This window comes from Mesoplodon bidens (genome assembly GCF_964165515.1).
Source record: "Mesoplodon bidens genome assembly, chromosome: 7".
Taxonomy (NCBI): domain Eukaryota; kingdom Metazoa; phylum Chordata; class Mammalia; order Artiodactyla; family Ziphiidae; genus Mesoplodon; species Mesoplodon bidens.
Window position 1 is genome coordinate 59530337 of NC_138164.1, and position 21547 is coordinate 59551883.

The window sequence follows — 21547 nt, forward strand, 5'->3', positions numbered from 1 at the left end:
AGACCTCAGGACACAGGAAGTCAGGCTTGGCAGCTCACCTGCCACTCTGCCCTAAGGAACAGCCCCAAATTGCAAGGAATAATTGCCTACAAATTCTGTGAGCACGGAATGAATTTTGGGTCCTCTAGCTACAAGGGGTCGGACTCCTGACCATGGGAGTCTGGCCTCTCCCAGACGTTGGCTAAGTTCAGACTGAGGATCTGAGAGTGGGGCCTGGTACCCTGGGGTGAAGATAGGACTCTTGCTCTACCCAGAAAGTCTCCTGAATTCAGATGTCAGTACCAGGAGGGCCATGGAGGGCCAAGGAGGACACCTGATGGGGAAACAGGCCCAGAGGGGCAGCTCCTAATCAGAGTCATGAAGCCAGCTGGACCTGCTCAGGTATCCTGCCTTCTAGGCAGGAACCCAGGCCTCCACTCCTCGACTGGGGTTTTTGCCTCCTCAGCCTTCGTGAACTTCCTATGGACAGGACCTGCCTCCTGCCCTTGTTCACCCACTCCTAATCCCCAGACACAAGCAAATAGACAGACAAACACACAGACACACACTCCATCCTAATGATGGAGTTAAAGGAAATAGAAATTACTCCTACATGCAGGAAAGTGGCCACTAGAGGGTGCAGTGGCACCAGGAAACGCCAGTCCGGGCGACAAGCCAGGCTCCCGGGGGACCCCAGTGCGGCTCCCAGTTGTGTGAACCCGGGAAAGGCACAATAAACGTTTTGTGCTTTCACCTGTCAAATCTCAAAACACCACAGCCCTGGCTTGGCTTTGAAGGCCCCTTTACTTTATGCCCCTCTCTGGGTGAGGAAAACCTCCCAGACCCTCCCCACAGGGGCTCCCCTAGCATATACTTGGCATGGATCCAACCAGTGACCCCCTCCCTTCTCTGAGCCTTAGTTTCTCTGCTTGAAAACAGGACACAAATGCCCCGGAGCACTTGGAGCAGGGATCAAATGAGAGCATGTGGGCAAAGCCCCCAGCACAGTGCCCAACAGTAACAGGGACCAGGAGACCTCTCTCTGCACATCTCTTCCTCCTCCAAGAAGCCTTCCCAGATTAGGCTGACTTGGCCAAGTGCTGCAATAAAGCTCCATGACACCCCACATATCCAGCCATACTTGGGTATGCTCCTCCAAGCTGGGCACCCCAGCAAATGGCAGGAAGGGAGGGCATATGTAAAGGAGGTTAAATGGCGTGTCCACAGAATTAGGAGGAAACTCAAGAAAACAAGGAGTACCAGGAGCTATGAGGGGAGAAAACAGTGCTGGGGAGGAGGGAGGGTGAGTAGGATGTGGCCTGAGAAGTGCCTCCAGGATCAGGTGACATTTGGCAGGAGCAGTGTGAAAGGGGAAGACGGGAGCACCAGCGCCAGGCCCAGGGCAGTTGCTGCGTCCCCCAGGACGAGTTCTTCATTCTACACCTCCCACTTCCTCCACATGCTACCTCCTGACTTGAGAAATGCACCCTGGTCTCCCAGTATCTCACATTCACCTGGCTCCAAACTGAACTCCAGACTTCCTCCCAAACTCCCTCCTGCGGCCAGGTCCCAGATCAGGGACTGCACCACCATCTATCTACCCAAGATGGGAACCTGGATGCCATGCGCCTCCTCTCTCCCTCTCTGCTCATGCCCAGGCCGTCCCCAAGTCCTGTCCATGCTAGGGCCGACCTCTCACTTCAATCTGCCTACTTCTCTCCAGTCTCACTAGCACAGCCTGAGCGGGGGCCTCCCACATGGTCCTGCGCCCTCTCACTGGTCTCCCAGCCTCCTCCCCCATCAACCTTACCAGCAGCCGGGGTCATCCTTTCCGTACTCAGCTTTCATCCGATCGCTCTGCTTAAAACCTCCCTGGGCTCCCCGCCTGGCCTTCACAGCATGTCCCACCAGCGCCATCCACGAACCCACCCTCGCAACACAACAGTTCAGCCACACTGCTCAGAGCACCTGAGGACGGCGCTTCCCACCTCTGAGCTTTGCACATGCTGTTCCCTCCACCAAGGTGCCTTTCTTACCCTAGTGGCAAAGGCCACAGGCCCCCCCCCACCGCCTCAACCCTCTAGATCCTCTGCCCATGTTCCTCCATTCTGGACGGCATCCACTCACCTCACCAGCAGGCGGGGGGGCCCAGTGCGAGGGGGCACGGGCGGAACGCTGAGCTCTGTCAAATGCCGCTTGGCAGGCAGCGGGGGCAGCACAGGGTCTGGGGCAGACGTGGATGTGGGGGAGAAGCAGGTGGGTGGAAGGTAGCTCCGCCGGGGCGGGATGGGTGGGGCAGTGGGTAGCCCCTCGTCCTCTCCAGCCGTGGGCAGTGGCTCCGGTGGAGTGGTGGGCACAGGTGGTGAGCGGAAGACATGACGCTTCATGGGCACGGGCCGTGGGGTCAGGCGGGGTGCAGGGGCTGGGGGCGTGTGGGCACGGAACAGGCCAGCCAGGATGCGGCGGCGGTGGCCAGGGAGCAGCATGCCCATGTCCACCAGGCGGGCATCGCTGAGACCTTGGCACTCTGTGGCCCACACCAGTCCATGCTGCTCAAAGAGCCTGGTGTACTGCTCCAGGTGCAGTGCCCGCAGCCACTCGGCCACCGATAGGGCCCCATCCCCGGCCTCTGCCATGGTTCCTGTCAGTAGAAGCCAGCCAGCAGGACTCTGTCCAGACCTGGAAGAGATACATGGGCACAGGGGTCAGAGGCATGGTTGCCCAGGTATAGGTCCCTAGTCAACAATTCTCTGTGGCTTTCCCATGCCATGGGTAAGCTCTGTATTTAAGCCCTCTCCCCTGTGTCCCATGTGCCAGGCAAGGCCAGGTACTGCCTGGTCTCTGAACACGCAGGCTTCTCCCACTGCCTGAAACCTGACACCCCACCCCTGTGGCCTCCTAGCATCCAGCTCCTCTAGGAAGCCCTCCAGGACCTTCAGAGTTGGTACTACCCGAATCCCCATCCACAGCCTTGGCCACTGCTGTGGCTATGTCTGCACACACATTCCCTCCTGCCCGCTGCAAGACCCAGGCAAGGACCCAATTCCTTCTGAGGTGCCAGTTTCCAGCTGAGGGCCAGGCCCAGGGGTTAGCAAGTATACGTGGGATTGAGGGATACCACTGCTGGTCCCCCTGCAGGCCCAGTCTGTGGGTTGAGGCTTACCCCCACCTCCATGCCCCTGGAGGAAGCAGAAGACTCCAGGAGATGAGGCAACCCAGCATCACACAGCCTCTGGGGTCCTGGTCCTGTGAGGGAGCAACCCCTCCCACCCCCGAGGAGGGACAGGGGGGAATGTATAGGAAAGGCCATTCATTCATTTGTTCTTTCAAAATAGCCTTGCACTAGGCAATGGGGACTAAGGTCCCCTACCAATACTCAAGAACTCCTGACCTGGCAAGAGTCAAGGAACAGATGATGCAAAGCAGTGATTAACAGATCAAAAAGAAAAAAGTTATCTATTCATCTCCACAGATACTAAAGAAGCATATGATAAAACTCAACATCCAGCATACTTAAACAAAAATTGCAGTACCAGTAAAATAGAAGTGGATCAACACTTCCTTAAAATAGAAACCAGCACTTTGCTTAATGGAAAAACAGTAGAAAAACTTCCATCATCACAGAAGTTCTAGACAACAAAAATATATCATTGGTATAAAAATTGGGAAAGAAGAGTTAATCTATTACTTAACAATAATATGAGTTTTGAGTTGGAAAACCCAAGAAGCTCAGCTGAGAAACTATTACAAACAATAAAAGAATTTAGTAAGATAGCTGTGTTCAAAATTAATATAACAGAATCGATATTTATAAGCAATAACCAGGTAGAAACCAGGATGAAAGACCTCATTTATAATAGCATCACAAAATAAAAACCACCGAGAATAAACTTAATAAGAAATGTGCAGGATCGGGCTTCCCTGGTGGCGCAGTGGTTAAGAATCCGCCTGTCAATGCAGAGGAAGTGGGTTCGAGCTCTGGTCTGGGAAGATCCCACATGCTGCAGAGCAACTAGGCCTGTGCGCCACAACTACTGAGCCTGCGCTCTAGAGCCCACGAGCCACAACTGCTGAGCCCACGCACCACAACTACTGAAGCCCGTGCACCTAGAGCCTGTGCTCCACAAGAGAAGCAAGAGAAGTTCCGCGACGAGAAGCCTGTGCACCACAACAAAGAGTAGCCCCCGCTCACGGCAACTAGAGAAAGCCCGCGTGCAGCAACGAAGACCCAATGCAGCCAAAAATAAATAAATAAATAAAGTTTAAAAAAAAAAAAAAAGAAATGTGCAGGATTTATAGCGAGAAAAATGTGCAGTGTTATTAAGGGGTAAAAAGGAGAGCCGGACAGATAGAAAGACATAATATTCTCCTGGATAGAGAACATCATAAAGATATTAATTCTCAGTTAATTTATAAATATGCACTATCCTGTTAAGCACACACACAGAATTGGGGGGGCAGGGGGGCGGGCGTGGCTAGACAAGTTTATTTGAAAGTTCATGTGGAAAAACAAACAAGCAGGAAGAGCCAGGAAAATTCTGGAAGTGAGGGAGTGGGGCAAAGGAAGGGTAAAGAGTGAGAATCAGCCTCACCACATATTAAAACATAAAACCATGGCAATTAAAACAGTACAGGTTACCAGCACTTGAACAGATAGATCAATTAAACAGAACAGAAAGTTCAAAAATAGACCCAAATAAATCTAAGAATTTAGTATACAACAAAAGTAACATCTCAAACTAGTGGGGAAGAGATGGATTATTAAATTGTCGGGACAACTGTGGAGCAAGCTACAAAGCTGGACCTCTACACCTTACAACAGTATAAATTACAGACAAATCAAAGATTTCATTATAATAAATAAAACCATGAAAGGACTTAAAAAACCCTTGTCTCAGAGAGGCAAAAGCCTTCTGGAAATGATACAAATCCGGAAGGATAAAGAAAAGAGTAAAATACTCAACTATATACAAATCAAACATTCCTGCATAATTAAAAAAAATAAAAAGGTACCATAAGCAAGGCCAAAAGATAAATGACAAACTAGGGGCTGTCACTCATACCCCAAACATAGACTAATTTTCCTAAAAAGTGAAAAGCACCTAGAAATAAGACACAGACCAGTAACCTAACAGAAAAATAGGCAACGAATATGAACAGAGAAATTCGCAGAAAGAAAAGTATAAATGGTTCTTAAACACAGGAAAAGGAACTTAACCTCCCCACACGGAGTGGTGACAGGGCGAGGCATTCCCCTCCCTGGCTGGGCCAGTGCCTCTGGGAAGGGCAATGTCACCATAGATTTGAAACCCCAATGCTTCTGTGCCCTTTGATCCAGCCACCCATGGGCACTTACCCTGCAGTCTTCCTGATGCACGTCCAAAATGACGTGCATAGGTTATTGGTTACAGCATTGTGTATAACAACAAAAGGTTGGAAGTAACCAAAATACCCCCAAATCAGGTTATGGTTAACTAAATTGTAGTGTAGTCATAAGGGAGAATACTGAGCCATAGAAAATGAGGAAGCGTTTTACATATTAGTGTGAGATGACCTCCAAGATGTGTTGCTAAATGATTAAAGAAAAATGAGGAAACTCTGTAAAAAAGGAGGAAACTCCTTACATGTTGATGAGGGGTGACCTCCAGTATGTATTAAGTGACCAAAGAAAGGTTCAAAACAGTATAGAGAACATTCTGCCTTTCACATGGGGAAGAAAAAAAGGGGGTGGGGGGAGAGGATAGATCAGTATGTGTCTACCACTAAATGCATAAGATATCTCTGAAAAGATACATATGAGACAGGTGACGCTGGTTGCCTCTATGGAGGAAAACTGAGGGTTGAGGGGGACAGGAGGGAGCAGAAGCAGAGCCAGACTCCACAGGGTCTGAAGTTTACCCAATTTGGATGCCCTCTTTCAGAAAAAGAATACAAGAGTATCTTATCAGGTGGGCTGCATCGCGTCGCCTCAGGTCCGTAGCTTTGCCTCCTTCTCCTGTCCTACCTTGGACCCACGATGCCGCAGTACCAGACCTGGGAGGAGTTCAGTCGCGCAGCGGAGAAGCTCTACCTCGCAGACCCTATGAAGGCACGTGTGGTTCTCAAATATAGGCATTCTGATGGGAGTTTGTGTATTAAAGTAACAGATGATTTAGTTTGTTTGGTGTATAGAACAGACCAAGCTCAAGATGTAAAGAAGATTGAGAAATTCCACAGTCAACTAATGCGACTTATGGTGGCCAAGGAATCCCGCAGTGTTGCCATGGAAACAGACTGAAAGGTTTGAAATCAAGACTGTCATGTTTTTAGGAAGTAAATATCTTTTGAATTTGAGAAAGTGTTGGGACAGAAAATACTTTAACTAAGTGGGCTATTCAGAAGCCAAGAGATCATTTTTTGTACTTTGTTTTTTAATGTTTACTTTAGAGAGCTAGGACTGTAAATGCTTACAGTTAGAAAGCCTTTATTTATTTTTGGAAATGGAACAAGGAATGGCTCTATCTTGGAAACTTTTTGCAGATTGTTCGATGTTAGGCAAAATAAATAATTACTCTCTGGTAAGTTTGTATCAGTAATTTGAAAATGAGATATCAGAAAAGCCAGTTCTTCCTTAAATTTAGTTAATCTGTCTTTAAAAGAAAAATTAAATGGAACCATTTTGCTGGATTCATATATTTCTTTTTTTTTTTTTTTTTTTTGCGGTACGCAGGCCTCTCACTGTTGTGGCCTCTCCCATTGCAGAGCACAGGCTCCGGACGCGCAGGCCCAGCGGCCATGGCTCACGGGCCCAGCCGCTCCGCGGCATGTGGGATCTTCCCGGACCAGGGCACGAACCCGTGTCCCCTGCATCGGCAGGCGGACTCTCAACCACTGCGCCACCAGGGACGCCCCATATATTTCTTTTGGAGCATAAATGTTGTGCTGTTGATGACCAGCAAATATAAAATATGGTAACTGGAATTAACTGTGCACAGCAGCATAGCTGATTATATATGGTAGTGTAGTCTCAATTATATCTAAAAATAACTATGAAAACAAGTATGCTTTACCTTAAACTTTACAGATTTATATTTTTAAATATAAGGGATTCATAGTATCATTAACTTGTTGAGCAAAGACTAACTTTGAATCTAATTTTCAGTGCTCAGAACATCTGCTGTTACTTTAAATGCATGAACAGAATGCTCACAAATGGATCGAAACCACCATATTACAGAAATATTTGCCACATTTTTGCCATCTATATTTTCTCAGAAGGGCTAAGGATTATTTGAACTGTTAAATTTTTGCATACCTCTATGACACCCCAACCCATTTCTCTCATTACTTAACCAAGGTGTTAAGCATGACTCTCACAACTGTTCTTCATTAAATCAGAAGTATGCTATTATTTGATATTTATCTTATATTTATAACCTGAGTTTTACCACCTAAATATAATGTTCACATGTTGATTCTTACATTAAAATATTTTTTGTTAGAAAAAAAAAAAGAGTATCTTATCATTTTCCAATATATACAAATATCAAATCATTATGTTGTACACCTGAAACTAATATAATGTTATATGTCAATTACATCTCAATTAAAAATATTTTTTTAATTAAAAAAAAAAGAACATCTTACTTTTGTAAGAATTTACAAAAACACATGACCACACGCACACACTGCCCGGGCCCTCGCTGGGCCCCATCAGCTTCCCTGGAAACCCACCTCCATGTGGAGGGAAACTTTTCACTCTACATCTCTCTTCTATCATCCAAATATTGAACTATGTGAATTTTTCTAAAAGCCTCCTGAGGGACTTTCCTGGTGGTACAATGGTTAAGAATCCACCTTTCAATGCGGGGGACGTGGGTTCGATCCCTGGTCAGGGAACTAAGATCCCACATGCCACGGGGCAACTCTAGAGCCCGCGCACCACAACTAGAGAGCCCACGTGCTGCAACTACTGAGCCCACACATAAAACTAGACAGAAGCCTGCACAACGCAACAAAGAGCCTATGTGCCACAACTAAGACCCGCAGCAGCCAAATAAATAGATACTTTTTTAAAAAATAAAAAAGAAAAGGCTCGGGGTTTCCCTGGTGGCGCAGTGGTTGAGAGTCCGCCTGCCGATGCAGGGGACATGGGTTCGTGCCCCGGTCTGGGAAGATCCCACATGCCGCAGAGCGGCCGGGCCTGTGAGCCATGGCCGCTGAGACTGCGTGACCGGAGCCTGTGCTCCACAACAGGAGAGGCCATGGCGTTGGGAGGCCCGCATACCGCAAAAAAAACAAAAATAAAATAAATAAAATAAAATAAAAGGCTCCTGAGGGTCCCAAAGGAAGACACGAATGAACAGAAATACATTTGTTGTTCTTAAATAAGTTGGCTCTCAACATTATAATGACATCAGTTCTTCCAGGGTTAAGCTAAAGCTAACACAATCCCAACTAAAATTACCCACAGGCAGATTCTAAAGTTCATATTCAATGATATTAGAGATTTATTGTTGGGTGGGAAAGCAAGGTGCAGAACACTGTTTTATTATGTAAAAATCTGGGTTAAAGAAAAAGAAAACATATACATATACATATATGCACACATTATACACAGAATACTCCGATGGGTATACAAGAAACTGCCTTTGGGGAGGAGACCTGCAGCTGGCAGGACAAGAGAGGGAGGGTTACCTTTCACTGTATCCTCTGTATCTTTTTAATTTTATACCATTTTCCAACAAATTACAATTTAAAAGATAACACAATCATCTGGGAGTAAGAAAGAGACCATAACTCACCAGGCATGGAAGGAAATCAAGTAAGCAGGTACACACCCCACCCGACCCACTGGTCCCTCCCTGCCTGGCCTCATCCCTTCAAAGCCTGCTCGGGAGGCTCTTCGCAAGGTATCTGGCCTCACCGTCTCTCTGCTTCTCAATCTCAGTTTTCAAAATGGAAAACGGGACCTTAGGTCTCACCTTCAGGAAGCCTCCTCCACCTCAATGTCGGGACTTAGCCTGCCACACTCAGCCCAGCGACCCCCATCCCTCCCTGACTCACCACCAGCTGGGCTGCCCAGAATGCCAGGGTCCCCCGGAGGCGGCAGCTACTCTGAAAGGCTCCTCATCTTGGCCTGAGGTGGAAGCTGCAAGGACAGGGGTAAATGAGAAAGCCTACGAGCCAAGGCCACTGTGGGCAGCTGGATGCCAGGAGGAAGAAGAGGAAGGGGGAAAGGGGAGGGGGCGAGGGATGGGGAAAAGGAAAGAGATGGAAGAAAGCGAGAGACAGGGAAGAGGGTAGAGAAAGAGAAGGAAGAGAGGGAAGGGTTCAGGGAGCCTAATGGAAACCAGGCGATGGTTAAAGGGAGGAAGGCTTCCAGCAGGGGTGAGGAGGGGGTGAGGAGGCAGACCGACGACAGGCCTGCCCAGAGGTGGAGGCCACACCAGCGGGAGAGAGGAGTCAGGACACCCCGTCCTCTGGCCCTCCCCCAGGACCAGTGGCTGTAACAGGGATGTTGGGCCTGGCCAGGAGGCTGGACTGCCCCCAGGGAAGACATGGGGAGGGGGTAGATGCAGCTGCATGACTGAGGCAGGGCCCCCACAATGCAGAGCCTGTCAGGGGGAACCTGGGGAGACCCAGGGAGACAGGGCCCTCTCCACTAAGCCTGAGAGCCGGGGGGTGGAGGGGTGAGGCAAGGGCGTGAGACTCCAGGGGCCCTGCTCCTAAAGGTGTATGGGGACCAAAAGAAGGTGTTTCCAGGCAGGAGAAAGAAGTGGCCATCCCTGAGGGCAGGCCACCAGCAAGCTCAGATGGCCCGGGCTCTGTTCGGGAGGGTGGGTCGAAGGGCCAGGTCTTGGGCAGAGCCACGTTTCCTGCTACTAGGGCAGGGTCAACCACAAACTGCTGGTCTCTGCAGGATGACTTTAAGGGGTATGGGTGAACATGTAAAATTAACTAGTTAGGTATTTATCTTAAGTAGACTTCACAGTTATTTCTTAGGATGGGGCTAAAATAGGTATGGTTTAAAAGTGAATATTTCAAAAATAAATCTTAAGTAATTAGTACTTCATAAAGAGTTGGCAAAAAATGGCAGTGCTACTCAAATGACGATTTTTTAAAAAAGAATTTAATAAGACAATGTAAATAGTCTTTACTATATGTCAGGCACCTAAAGCACTTTTTATTAACTTGTTTAAGTCTCATAGCAACCCTATGAGGTAATACCTCACAATTTAAGATGAAGAAACTGAGGCACAGAGAGGTTAAGCAACTTGCCCAAAGTCACACAGCTGGGAAGGGGCAATTTGAATATATGCTTTGTCCAATACAGTAACTAGTAGTAGCCACATATAGCTACTGAAACTCCAAAAGTGGCCACATAATGAAGTGTGCTCTATACAATACACACTGGATTCTAAAGTCTTAGCACAAAGAAATAAGAATATAAAATATCTCAATAATTTTTTCTATTTATTACAGTAATGAAATTATAGTATTTTGGATATTTGGATAAAATATACTATTAAAATTAATTTCACCTGTTTCTTTTTTTTTTTTTTTTTTTTTTTTTTCTTTTTGCGGTATGCGGGCCTCTCACTGTTGTGGCCTCTCCCGTTGCGGAGCACAGGCTCCGGATGCGCAGGCCCAGCGGCCATGGCTCACGGGCCCAGCCGCTCCGCGGCATATGGGATCCTCCCAGACCGGGGCACGAACCCGTATCCCCTGCATCGGCAGGCGGACTCTCAACCACTGCGCCACCAGGGAGGCCCTCACCTGTTTCTTTTTAATGTGACTACTAGAGAATTTCAAATTGCACCTGTGGCTCGCATTACATTTCTACTGGACGGTGCAGCTCCAGACTCTTAACCAGTTTGCTCACTGCCTCTCGACAGTGACAACAAGCTCTAACTGAGCAGCTGCTACAGGTCAGGCAGTATTCTCAAGATGCAACATGGAATGATGGATGATGGCCCAACCAGGCTACTGGAATGATGAGGGCTGGGAAACAGGAAACCACCTCTGTCCCTGAGAAGGGCCCAGCCCCTTCTTGGGCCTCTATCAAGTTCCAATCCTACACTAAAGGTTTCAGGCCAAGGTCAGACTCGGGACTCCGCACTGACACCCCTCTAGGACAACCTCATTCGAGGCATTAGAAGCACGAGCCAGACCTCAGACGTGTACCCACCCTCCAGGAATCTCAGGTTGGAGGGTGTCAGATACCACCCAGCCGGTGAAAACAGCCCACATGGCCCTCACCAGGCAGGGGTCAGGGAAGGCTTCCTGGAGGAGGCAGCTGCATGAAAAAAGAAGTTTGGAGCAGTGCCCTGCTAAGCCATGCTAGAGCCTGAGGCAAAGAAAAGAAATCAGTGATACTGAATCTCTTTATTTAAATTTTTGATATTTTGTTTATCTTGGATTTCTTTTCATTAATTTTGATTTTTAAAAAAATATTGCTTGGGGCTTCCCTGGTGGCGCAGTGGTTGAGAGTCCGCCTGCCGATGCAGGGGACACAGGTTCGTGCCCTGGTCTGGGAGGATCCCACGTGCCACAGAGCGGCTAGGCCTGTGAGCCATGGCCGCTGAGCCTGCGCATCCGGAGCCTGTGCTCCGCAACGGGAGAGGCCACAACAGTGAGAGGCCTGCGTACCGCAAAAAAAAAAAAAAAAAAAAAAATTGCTTAGGGCTTCCCTGGTAGTGCAGTGGTTATGCCTGCCGATGCAGGGCACACAGGTTCAAGCCCTGGTCCGGGAAGATCCCACATGCCGTGTAGCAACTAAGCCTGTGTGCCACAACTACTGAGCCTGTGCTCTAGAGCCCACAAGCCACAACTACCTAGTTCACACGCCGCAGCTACTGAAGCCTGCGCACCTAGAGCCCATGCTCCGCAACAAGAGAAGCCACCGCAATGAGAACCCCGTGCACTGCAATGAAGAGCAGCCCCCGCTCGCCACAACTAAAAGAAAGCCTGTGTGCAGCAACGAAGACCCAGCGCAGCCAAAAAAAAATTTTTTTCTTTAATATTTCCTAAAATTATTATTTACCTTGATTACTGAGCTTTTTGGTCACCCCCCTCCCTCATATTTTGCACTCACTTATTTTGCCTCACTTGCTCCACCCTAATCCTGGCTGAGTTTGGAGGTTTAAGCCCTTCGGCTGCTATGACACATCACTGAATCTCCACCCACAAGGAAGCAGGGACCAGCAGAGGAGAGTGTCATCCTGTTGAGACAGCAATGGCCACAAGTTGGGGGGGTCCCCTCCCCCCAACCCTAAGGGCCCAGCTCAGGCTTCACCATCACACCAGCGCCCCCCTGCTGCCCCTGCTTCTACCCTGTCTCCCTCCAGCCCCTCTCCACTGGGCCAACCACCGTCCCACGCCTGCTCAAAGCCCCTTCCATGGTTCCCAGTGTCCTCAAGTCCAGCTCCTCCGGCCATCCTTCGACTGGCTCCAGCCCTGCCGTTTACAGATGAAGAAACAAACACCCACAGGGAGGAAGTGACTTGCCCAAGTTGTCAGCATATGCCCCAAGCCCGGCCGGGCTCAGCTGGCCCACCACTCCCTCCATTTCACTTTTTGCACCAGGCACCAGCTTGACACGTGGAAGCCCCCAAAACTATCTGTTGTCAGTGAGTAAATGAACCACATCCTCCCACCTTCAGGTGCTAATTCCGGGCTGCCTCCTCCAGAAAGTCCTCCCTGACCACCCCCTTGGGCTCCTAAGCCTCAGAGGCTGAGTCATGCAGCTCAGTGCTGCTCCTGCTCTGTTCCTGGTTGTCCCATTTGTGGGGGGTCCATCTCCACCCAACCCCCAACCTAGCCTGGGGTATCCTGAGAGCCTGTACCCCTTCTTGTCTCCCTTGCCCTCATAGTAGAGCCCAGGACCTGGCTGTGCTCACAAGGGCACTCAGTCCAGGGGTAAATAAGGGTTGTCTGGAATCTCCCTAATCCTTGCCAACCAGTCCTTCTGCAGGTCTGGCCTGAGTCCCTCTTGCTGGAGCCAAAACTTTCATCCTTCTGTCCTTTAACTACCTTTCCAACACCCAAGGGCAGAGTTTAAATCTCATCGCCCCTTCTCTGTCCCAGTGCAGCATCTCTCTCGCACCATCCCTGCCCACTACTGACTAGGGACACCAGTATTGCCAGTCCAGCAGAAAGGCAGCCCTGAGCTTTAGCTAAGGACAAGCACACTCCCACTTCCTTGGTTTCCTAAATATCCACTGCATGCCCAGCCTCCGCCAGATTGCCACCTTCACCTGAATCATCCCTGGTACAGTCCCAAGGTCTGGGATTTTTACCCCATTTCATGGAGGCTGTGTGAAGTGGAAACTTGCCCAGGTCACTTGCTAGAGCCAACAGGGCCTTCAGAGGATGTGACTGTCTGTCTGGCAGAGGCAGTGAGGCTTCCAGAGGGCACTCCTGAGCTGGGCCTTGGAGCATAAGTAGGAGGTTGCACTTCTAGGCAAAGGGAACTGAGTGTGCAGGGCCCGGGGATGGAAAAGGAGCTGGCAGATCCAGAGATGGGGGGAGTTCAGTGGGGCAGGAACAGGAGATGTGAAAGGACAGTAGTGACACCCAGAGAGGTTTAGGGATCTGCCCTTGGTCGCCCATGTGGGTGTGAGCCTCCTTTGCATTCTGATTTGCATGAATGAGTCAGGCCTGGATCCGGTAGCCTTGACAGTCCTAACTCCTTCCCCACTCAGCTCTGGAGTCCCCTCAGCGAGGACCCTTCCCCAACTGCATCTTCAAAGCCCCCCCTCTGCACAGAGCTGTGCTCTGGATTCAAGGGAAGGCCCAATAGTGTGGGGAGCGGAAGAGGAGGAAGGCAGGCCTAGAGCTTCAGACCTGTGGCCTGTGCTCGTCCACCCCCCAACCCCCCCCGCCCCCGCCTCACAGCACTCCACCCCATCCTAGGCAGGCTGGGCAGGGACCCCAGCGCCCAGACCTCAGGAGAGCCCTCAGAGCTCTCCACACAGGAATTAAGAGCACTACATATCCAGCTAGGCCTGGGTCTACCATGCACACCCCACGCATACCGCAAATGCATACCTCACACAGCCTCCAGGTTCACAAACCGCCCACCCCGCCTAGCAGCCACACCACAGCCTTCAGTCCCCATACTCACTACCAACAACTGGACTGGGTACAACTGCCCAGAGCCCCACGCTGCCCACGCCCCTTGACCCCAGTCCCCCCAGCCCAATCACCAGGTCATACCTGGGGGCAGGGCCACCCTCGTTTGTTGCCCTCCTGGCTGTTCTCAGGGCTCTGTTAACACAGGCAAGAGGACTTGGAGACACTTCCCTCAGATAAGAGGAACTGGGTGGGGGTTGGGTGCCTGGCCCAGAGGGCGCAGAAGTGCCCCCCCCCACCGCAGAAGCCAACTCCCTCCAGCCCTGCCAGGCAAGGCAGCAGGTGAGGCCCTCAGGCAGGCAGCTGACTATAACCCCCGGACCAAGAAGCCTATTTTCTGTCTCTCAGGGACTGGTGGCCACGGCATACGGGTGCCAAGGAGGCACACTGGGGTCTCCTGCCCTAACCCCAACCCCGGACCTCCGCCCTGTCACTTGCCCAGGCACCAGATTTCTGCCCCATCCCATCTGTGATGTGGCCTGACAGGAGTGGTGAGGGCTGACAAGGAACAGCCCTCAGGGCAGAGGAATGACTGAGTCCAGGCCCCAGGGCTTGCCTCAGCCATCTGGTGGGGAACTGGGGGCCACTGGCTCCAGGCCAGAACCCCATCCCCCCAGGACGCCAGGTAAGACCAGGTACCAGTGCTGGCTCCATCACTTCTTGCCTGAAGCCCTGGGCAAGTCATGTCACATTCTGAGCCTCAGTTTCCCCCTCCACAGAACAGAGCTGTCACCCAGATGACCGTGACACATGACCATGTGTGTACTAGAGGCCACACTCATTTGGCATCTGCTCACTCCTCTGCTGCTAAGACAGACACTTCCTATTCCGAGCCCCAAGGCCTCGGCCGGGCCCATCCAGAGGGGCCCTTGGTGCTGGCCCTGTAGCCAGGCTCTAGTCTGGACGCCTTCAGCACCCTGAAACTCTCAGTTCCCCAGATACCAGTGACCCCCACACCCTGCCTCCGGCCACATCCCCCAGCAGGGCTCCAGGGTGGATACACCATGGCCTCCTGGACCTCCTCCTGGGGGGCCCCAGGCACTGCATATGCCCCGCCCCACAGTGAACTCACCCACTCGCCTCTCCTGGGGAAAGCAGGGCTGCCTCCAACCTAGGTGGGACCATTGAGCAAATTAGAAAAAAATGCCTCTTGCTTCAGGAGCCCCACAGCAGGGCATGCAGCTCAGCAAAGAGGACAGGCTGAGTTTCAGTCCTCCTCTCCCAGCTCTTCCTGCCCCCAGCCAGGTACCCTTGGGCAGTGCGCAACACACACATCTGCACCCAGTGGACTAGGTGAGAGGTAGGATATTTTAACAACCTCCTTAGGGCGGCCCCCTCAGCATCGCCCTAATAAAATGTACAACTAGTTTTATTAATGATCAATGAACATTTAAGACTAAAGGACAGGGGCTTCCCTGGTGGCGCAGTGGTTGAGAGTCCGCCTGCCGATGCAGGGGACACGGGTTCGTGCCCCGGTTCGGGAAGATCCCACATGCCGCGAAGCGGCTGGGCCCTTGGGCCATGGCCGCTGAGCCTGCGCATCCGGAGCCTGTGCTCTGCAATGGGAGAGGCCACAACGGTGAGAGGCCCGCATACCGCAAAAAAAAAAAAAAAAAAAGAGACTGAAGGACAGTAGACAGCCCTGACCTAAATTTCAGGCCTACCTCTAACTCCCACCCCAAATCTTGAAAGACTAATCACTTTCTACAACCTCCACGTCTGTACTGTTTAAAGTTTTTACAGTTGCATATCACTTTCATAATTAGAATGATAAAAGCATTTTAAGCCTATCAGAAATGAGTCTGTCCCAGTTTCTTCCCCAAAACCATCATTATAAAGTAGCTTTGTGATTTTCAATATAACATGCACAGAATACCAAGAGAACTATCGTAAATGAAACTGATTTCCTGGGCCATCTGGACTGGAGGATGAGAAACTGAGCCCCAAAGCTCACCCCCTCCCTCACTGTCTTATCCTCCCGAAGGTCTAAGACACAGTATATCAAATGAAATCCCCCCCTCCCCACCAACCACAGATCCGGAGGCCAGACTGAAGCCCACAGACTTTCAAATGAGAAATGGACTGAGGGTCACTATGAACATGAGATGCCAGGGTCCCTGTGGTTTGTCCTCTAAACAGCGTCTGACTCCACCCTAGCCCTGCCCCTCACCCACGTTCCCCCAAACCTTACCGGGGGCCCCCCTCATGCCCAAGCCCCTCTCCACCCTGGAGAGGATGAAGTGTGAATGTCTGAAGTACCTCAACTCACCATAAATGAAGCTGATAGTTAAAAGGTTTGGTTTTCAGGCCCTGTCAAAAAGTCTGACAGATAAACAACAAGGTCCTACTGCATAGCACAAGGAACTGTATTCGATATCCTGTGATAAACCATAACGGCGGGACTTCCCTAGTGGCGCAGTGGTTAAGAATCCGCCTGTCGATGCAAGGGACACGGGTTCAAGCCCTGGTCCGGGAAGATCCCACGTGCCGCGGAGCAACTAAGCCCGTACGCCACAGCTACTGAGCCTGCGCTCTAGAGCCTGTGAGCCACAACTACTAAGCCCGTGTGCCACACTACTGAAACCCGCGCGCCTAGAGCCCGTGCTCCACAAGAGAAGCCACTGAAATGAAGAGTAGCCCCCGCTCGCCACAACTAGAGAAAGCCCGCGTGCAGCAATGAAGACCCAACACAGCCATAAATAAATAAGTTAATAAGCCTTCCTAAAAAATAAATAAAATGGTTACAATGGTCAATTTTATAAAAAAAAATATAATGGAAAAGAATATGAAAAAGAATATATATGCATAACAATCACTTTGCTGTACAGCAGAAATTAACATTGTAAATCAGCTATAATTCAATTAAAAAAAAAAGAAGTCCAAGACACACTGACCTCCTTGGCCCTACCAGTACCCCCACCTCCAAACGGATCACTCTGGACCACGCCCTCCCCTTCCTCTAACTGCCTCCTTATCACCTCGCTTTTGACTCATCCCTCCTCTCCATCCCCGCTGCCCCTCCCCAGCCTGCCTGACCCCTGGGCCCTCCTCCCTGCCCTTCCGGCCCCCACACCTTCAACCAGAGTGCCCCTACCTGCTCCTCTAATCATCCCTCCCCACAAGACAGAGCTCCTCCAAACCTGAACCCCCCAGCCCGGACCCACATCCACCTGCCCTACGCCCCCAACCCTTCACTCTTCAGGTCCCAGCTCAGGCCCTTCTCACCTGGAAGGGGGGCCCAGCCAGCCGCACAGCACCTGTGGAGACCTGGTGCCCTCTCACCAGGAGAGCACAGCCTCTGGCCTGGCCCCCTGGCCCCTCAGTCACAGACACACCCTCCTGGGCTGGGGACTCCCCAGGCAGGGCAGGGAGTACCTCTCCCACCAAAGGTTCTGGGTGAGGGGGAGGCCTGAGGTACCACAAGGTAACTCCAGGACGATCCTCCTCTGTGACGACTGCCCCCCATGCGGGAGCTGGCAGCGGGGGAGCTCTTAACACTGCAAATGAGGCAGAAACAGGAGGAAACAGGGCTAACCACAGGGAGGACGCGAGTGCACAGGGCACACAACGGACTCCCTGGCAGCAGGAGTGGACAGAATCAGAGTCACGTCAGTCAGAGACACTACACGCCAGAGGGGTTGAGGACAGCCCTGGCCTGATGGGGGAGGGGAAGGGAAGGCTGCTTGACTCCATCCTCTCTGAGGCAACTGGGCACCTGATGTGCCTGCCCACCCAGAAGGAGAGACTGGGGCTCCTCTGCACCCAGAACTAGCAGCCCAGGAGAACAGGGACCTGACACTGCCCTCTCCCTAGGCGGCCCCTGCAATGGAAAGCCAGTGATCAGCAGGCCCCTTGCTGCTGGCACCTGAAAAGAGGAAGCTCCTGTGTTGGTGGGTGGAGGTGACCAGATGGGCGGGGCAGGGGCTGGAAAGGAAAGAGAGTGAGAGGGAGACGGGTGACCAGCCCCACAGGCTCTGGCCTCCAGTTTGATGTGGGACCTCAGCCTCCCCGACTCTATAACCAGACAACAGAAAGGAAAGACTCTCTCACTCACAGGGAACATTCTAACCCACTTATCTGACCCTGCCATCCCTGCTTAAAAAGACCAAAGGCCATGGTTATGGAGTGCTTCCCATCTACCAGGCGCTGTGCCAAACCTGCTTCATGGATTGTTTCATATAACCCTCATGACAATCTGGAAAGTGGATGGTTTTAGCCCGACTTTACAGATGAGGAAGAAACTGAGCCTCAGAGAGGTTCAGTAAGTTGCCCAAGATTACACAGGAGCCCCTCCTTCCACTCCGTCTCCTCAGAGGGGAGAGTGTGGAGACCAGGAGCAGGGAAGTCAGGCAGGAGAGGGGAGGGAGGATGAGTGTGGGCTGAGAAGAGCCTTGAAGGCCACACTAACACACTCAGCCTTACTGTCCAGACAAGAGGAAGCCATGAAGGGCAGCAGGGTGCATGGGGTGGCAGGGAGGCAGGCAGACAGGGGTCCTACTGTGGTGAGACTTGAGAATTCACATAACTTCTCTGAGTCTCAGTTTCATCATCTGTATAATGGGCTTGCGGGGAATAAATGTATGCCTTCAAAACAGATCCCAGGGACTTCCCTGGTTGTGCAGTGGGTAAGAATCTGCCTGCCAATGCAGAAGGCAGGGGTTTGATCCCTGGTCCGGGAAGATCCCACATGCCGCGAAGCAACTAAGCCCGTGCGCCAGAACTACTGAGCCTGCGCTCTAAAGCCTGCGAGCCACAACTACTGAGTCTGCGTGCCACAATTACTGAAGCCTGCGCACCTACAGCCCATGCTCCACAACAAGAGAAGCCACTGCAATGAGAAGTCGGTGCACTACGACGAAGAGTAGCCCCCGCTCGCCGCAACTAGAGAAAGCCCTCGTGCAGCAACGAAGACCCAACGCAGCCATAAATAAATAAATAAATAAATAAGTAAATTTAAGAAAACAAAAACAGATCCCAACCTACCAGTTCTCACCCTCCAGTGACTTCCAACCTCCCTCAGAGTAAAGCCAAAGCCAGGACAAGGCCCTCCAGGGCTGCATCGTCTGTCCCTGCCTTGCTGTTATTCCAACCGACTCGAGTGCTCCTGCCTCAGGGCTGGGCCCCGGAGCTCCCTCTGCCTGAAATGCTCTTCCAGACATCTGCATGACTCACTCCCATACTTTTTCCAGCACCCTCTCAAATGCACGGCACAGCCTTCCTTCCTGACCACTCTGCCTAAAGAGATGCCACCCATCAGTCCCTCTCTCCTGACCCCATGTCGTTTTTTTGACACCCCCCTTATTTCTAGCAGACACTGTATTATATGTTCATTTGTTCATTGTCAGTATCCTCAACCAGAGGACGAGGCACTGTCTCATTCATGGCTCTATCCCCAGTGGTAGAAGTGTCTGGCCACTGGGGGCATGGATGAAAGGACGTCTCCAGAGGCATGGCTCGCCCTGGTCAGGAGCTTGAGACAGGGCCCGTGACACGGGTAGGGTGAGGGACACTTGGGTGAGCCAGGTGCCAAGGTTAAAGGTTCATGTCCAGAGGTCTAGGAGCGAAAGCTTCAACTCTGAGACTCCTTGGCACCCTCCGTGGCTGGGCCTGCCCCTTCTCTCCACCTCTGTGGCTACCCCTGCCACTTCCTGCTGTGCTGGCCCGATAAACACTGCTGGGGGGGGGCCTCACCCACACAGGGCAAGTCCTGTTCCCCGGAGCAGGTGAGAACCACCCCAGACTTCCAGAAATCTCTGAGACCAATCCCCCCCTCCCTGGCCTGCCTAACCCTTCCACGGCTCCCCATTACCCAGCGGGGCTCAAAGGGCCTCCACCCTCTGGGTCCCGCCACTTACTCCCCCTTTCCAGGTTCATTCCCTCCACTCTCACCGCTGGACACTTGACCTCCAGGACTTTGCTTATCAGGTTCCCTCCGCCTGGAACATCTTTCTCTACCTCGCCCTTCACGTTCAAGTGTCACCTGCTCTAGGCAGCAGTTTCTGACTCCCACGGTCACAGCCTGGGTCACACTGGTATGTCACTATCTGTCGCTGTGTCACATATACACATTCTTTCTCGCCCCAGCCTTGGCTGGATGCTCCCTCAAGGCAGGACCAGGGTCTAATTTCCCTGCATCCCCAGCTACCAGCCCAGGGTTGGCAGACAGTGAATATCTACTGCTTGAATGAAATCTCCCAATTTTACACGTGAAAAGCAAGGAGCCCAAGCAAGTGATGACTTGTCCAAGGTCACACTGCAATCAGTGGCCAGAGCGTGGCTAGAACCTGGCCTCTAGCCCCCCAGGACCAGGTGCCTCCCATTCTGCTCATGCCCACCAGTTACAGCTCCAGCCTCCTGCCTGCCAGACCCCAGCCCCACCTTCTCCTAGCTCCCCACATGCCTAAGCACCTGCTCCTTAGGCATTTTGGAACCTCCTAATCCAATCCTCCTGCTTCCAGAAGTGGAAAGTGGGCCCCAGAAAGGGATAAGAACCCAACCAGGGCCACACGAGTCAGTACAGGACCCAGGCCCCCCAGCCTGAGCACCCCATCCCCTTCCTCTAGCTTATTCCTTGGAAGAACTATGAGGGGAAGGTCCCCTCAGGTGACCTCAGAGACACTGGAGTAACCCCCCATCTCCAAGTGGCTAGGCCAGCCCTGCATTGAGAAAGGTGGGTTTTCAGGTCACAGGCAGTAAAGGCAGAGGAGTGTTTTGGTTCACGTCCTGGAACAGAACCACTAGAACCATTAGATACTCCCTGGATCTTTGGCCTCCCTAGACTTAGCTATCCATCTTTAGAGCTAAGAAGGAGACAGCAAGAGGAACAGCCCCAGTCTGAGGGAAAAGGTAGGACTTTAGCTGAGGCTCTGGCACCCCTTTACCAAGCAAGAGAGACTCCACCCCAAAGCTGTCCTGCTGTCATCTGGCAAAGCTCAGGGAGGCCCTTTCTCCCCATCAGGCTAGGGCCTCTGGAAACACACATTTTAGCTGCAGAACCACACCGCGGCCCGCTTGGGTGAAGGTCCCCACTCAAGTGGGTAAAAGCCTCACGCAGCTCATACATCAAGGGGTGCCGAGCCAGGTACCTCCTACCCCAACCCACTGGGACATGGAATGCTGATCGCACCCAAACAAAGGCAAAAGCACGGGTCCTCCAAGGAGGTGTCTGGGCCTGAGAGCACACACAGGAACACACACGGTGCCCCCCCAGAGGCATGTGCAGCAGAAAGGAGCTCACCCAGCCAGGAAGTCTTCCAAGAGGAGGGCACCTCCCTCGTGGGGAGGGAACAGCCCTCTTCCCCATGAGGTAGCTCCCGCTCCCATGCCCACAGGCTCACATGGGCACCGGAAGGACCTGGGGAGGCACTGTGAATTACTAGAAGGCCCTCAGCCAAGGTCCAGTCTCCCTGCCCCCTGAGGAGGGTCAGGGCCTCCCCTGGGGCTCCCAGGCCCA

The 21547-nt window shown here is 51.8% G+C and overlaps 2 protein-coding genes across 6 annotated transcripts in view; one reads left to right on the forward strand and one right to left on the reverse strand.

Annotated features, from left to right (window-relative positions):
• The window catches only part of ARAP1 (ArfGAP with RhoGAP domain, ankyrin repeat and PH domain 1), a 66752-nt gene that overhangs the window by 39029 nt on the left and 6176 nt on the right, over positions 1-21547 (reverse strand). For 3 of the 5 annotated variants that reach the window (XM_081241308.1, XM_081241304.1, XM_081241302.1), the window contains 2 exons: positions 9025-9109; positions 2107-2658 (listed from right to left, as the gene is read on the reverse strand). In XM_081241308.1, coding sequence (XP_081097434.1) covers positions 2107-2615 — 509 coding nt within the window. In that variant the 5' untranslated portion in view covers positions 2616-2658; positions 9025-9109. Of the gene's footprint in view, positions 1-2106; positions 2659-9024; positions 9110-21547 lie in introns of those variants that run through there. The other 2 variants (XM_081241303.1, XM_081241307.1) reach the window with 2 other exon arrangements.
• On the forward strand, positions 5901-6645 carry LOC308621127 (signal recognition particle 9 kDa protein). Its single transcript, XM_081241314.1, has one exon. It carries the CDS (start codon positions 5996-5998, stop codon positions 6254-6256), a length of 261 nt encoding a protein of 86 aa, XP_081097440.1. The 5' UTR covers positions 5901-5995; the 3' UTR covers positions 6257-6645.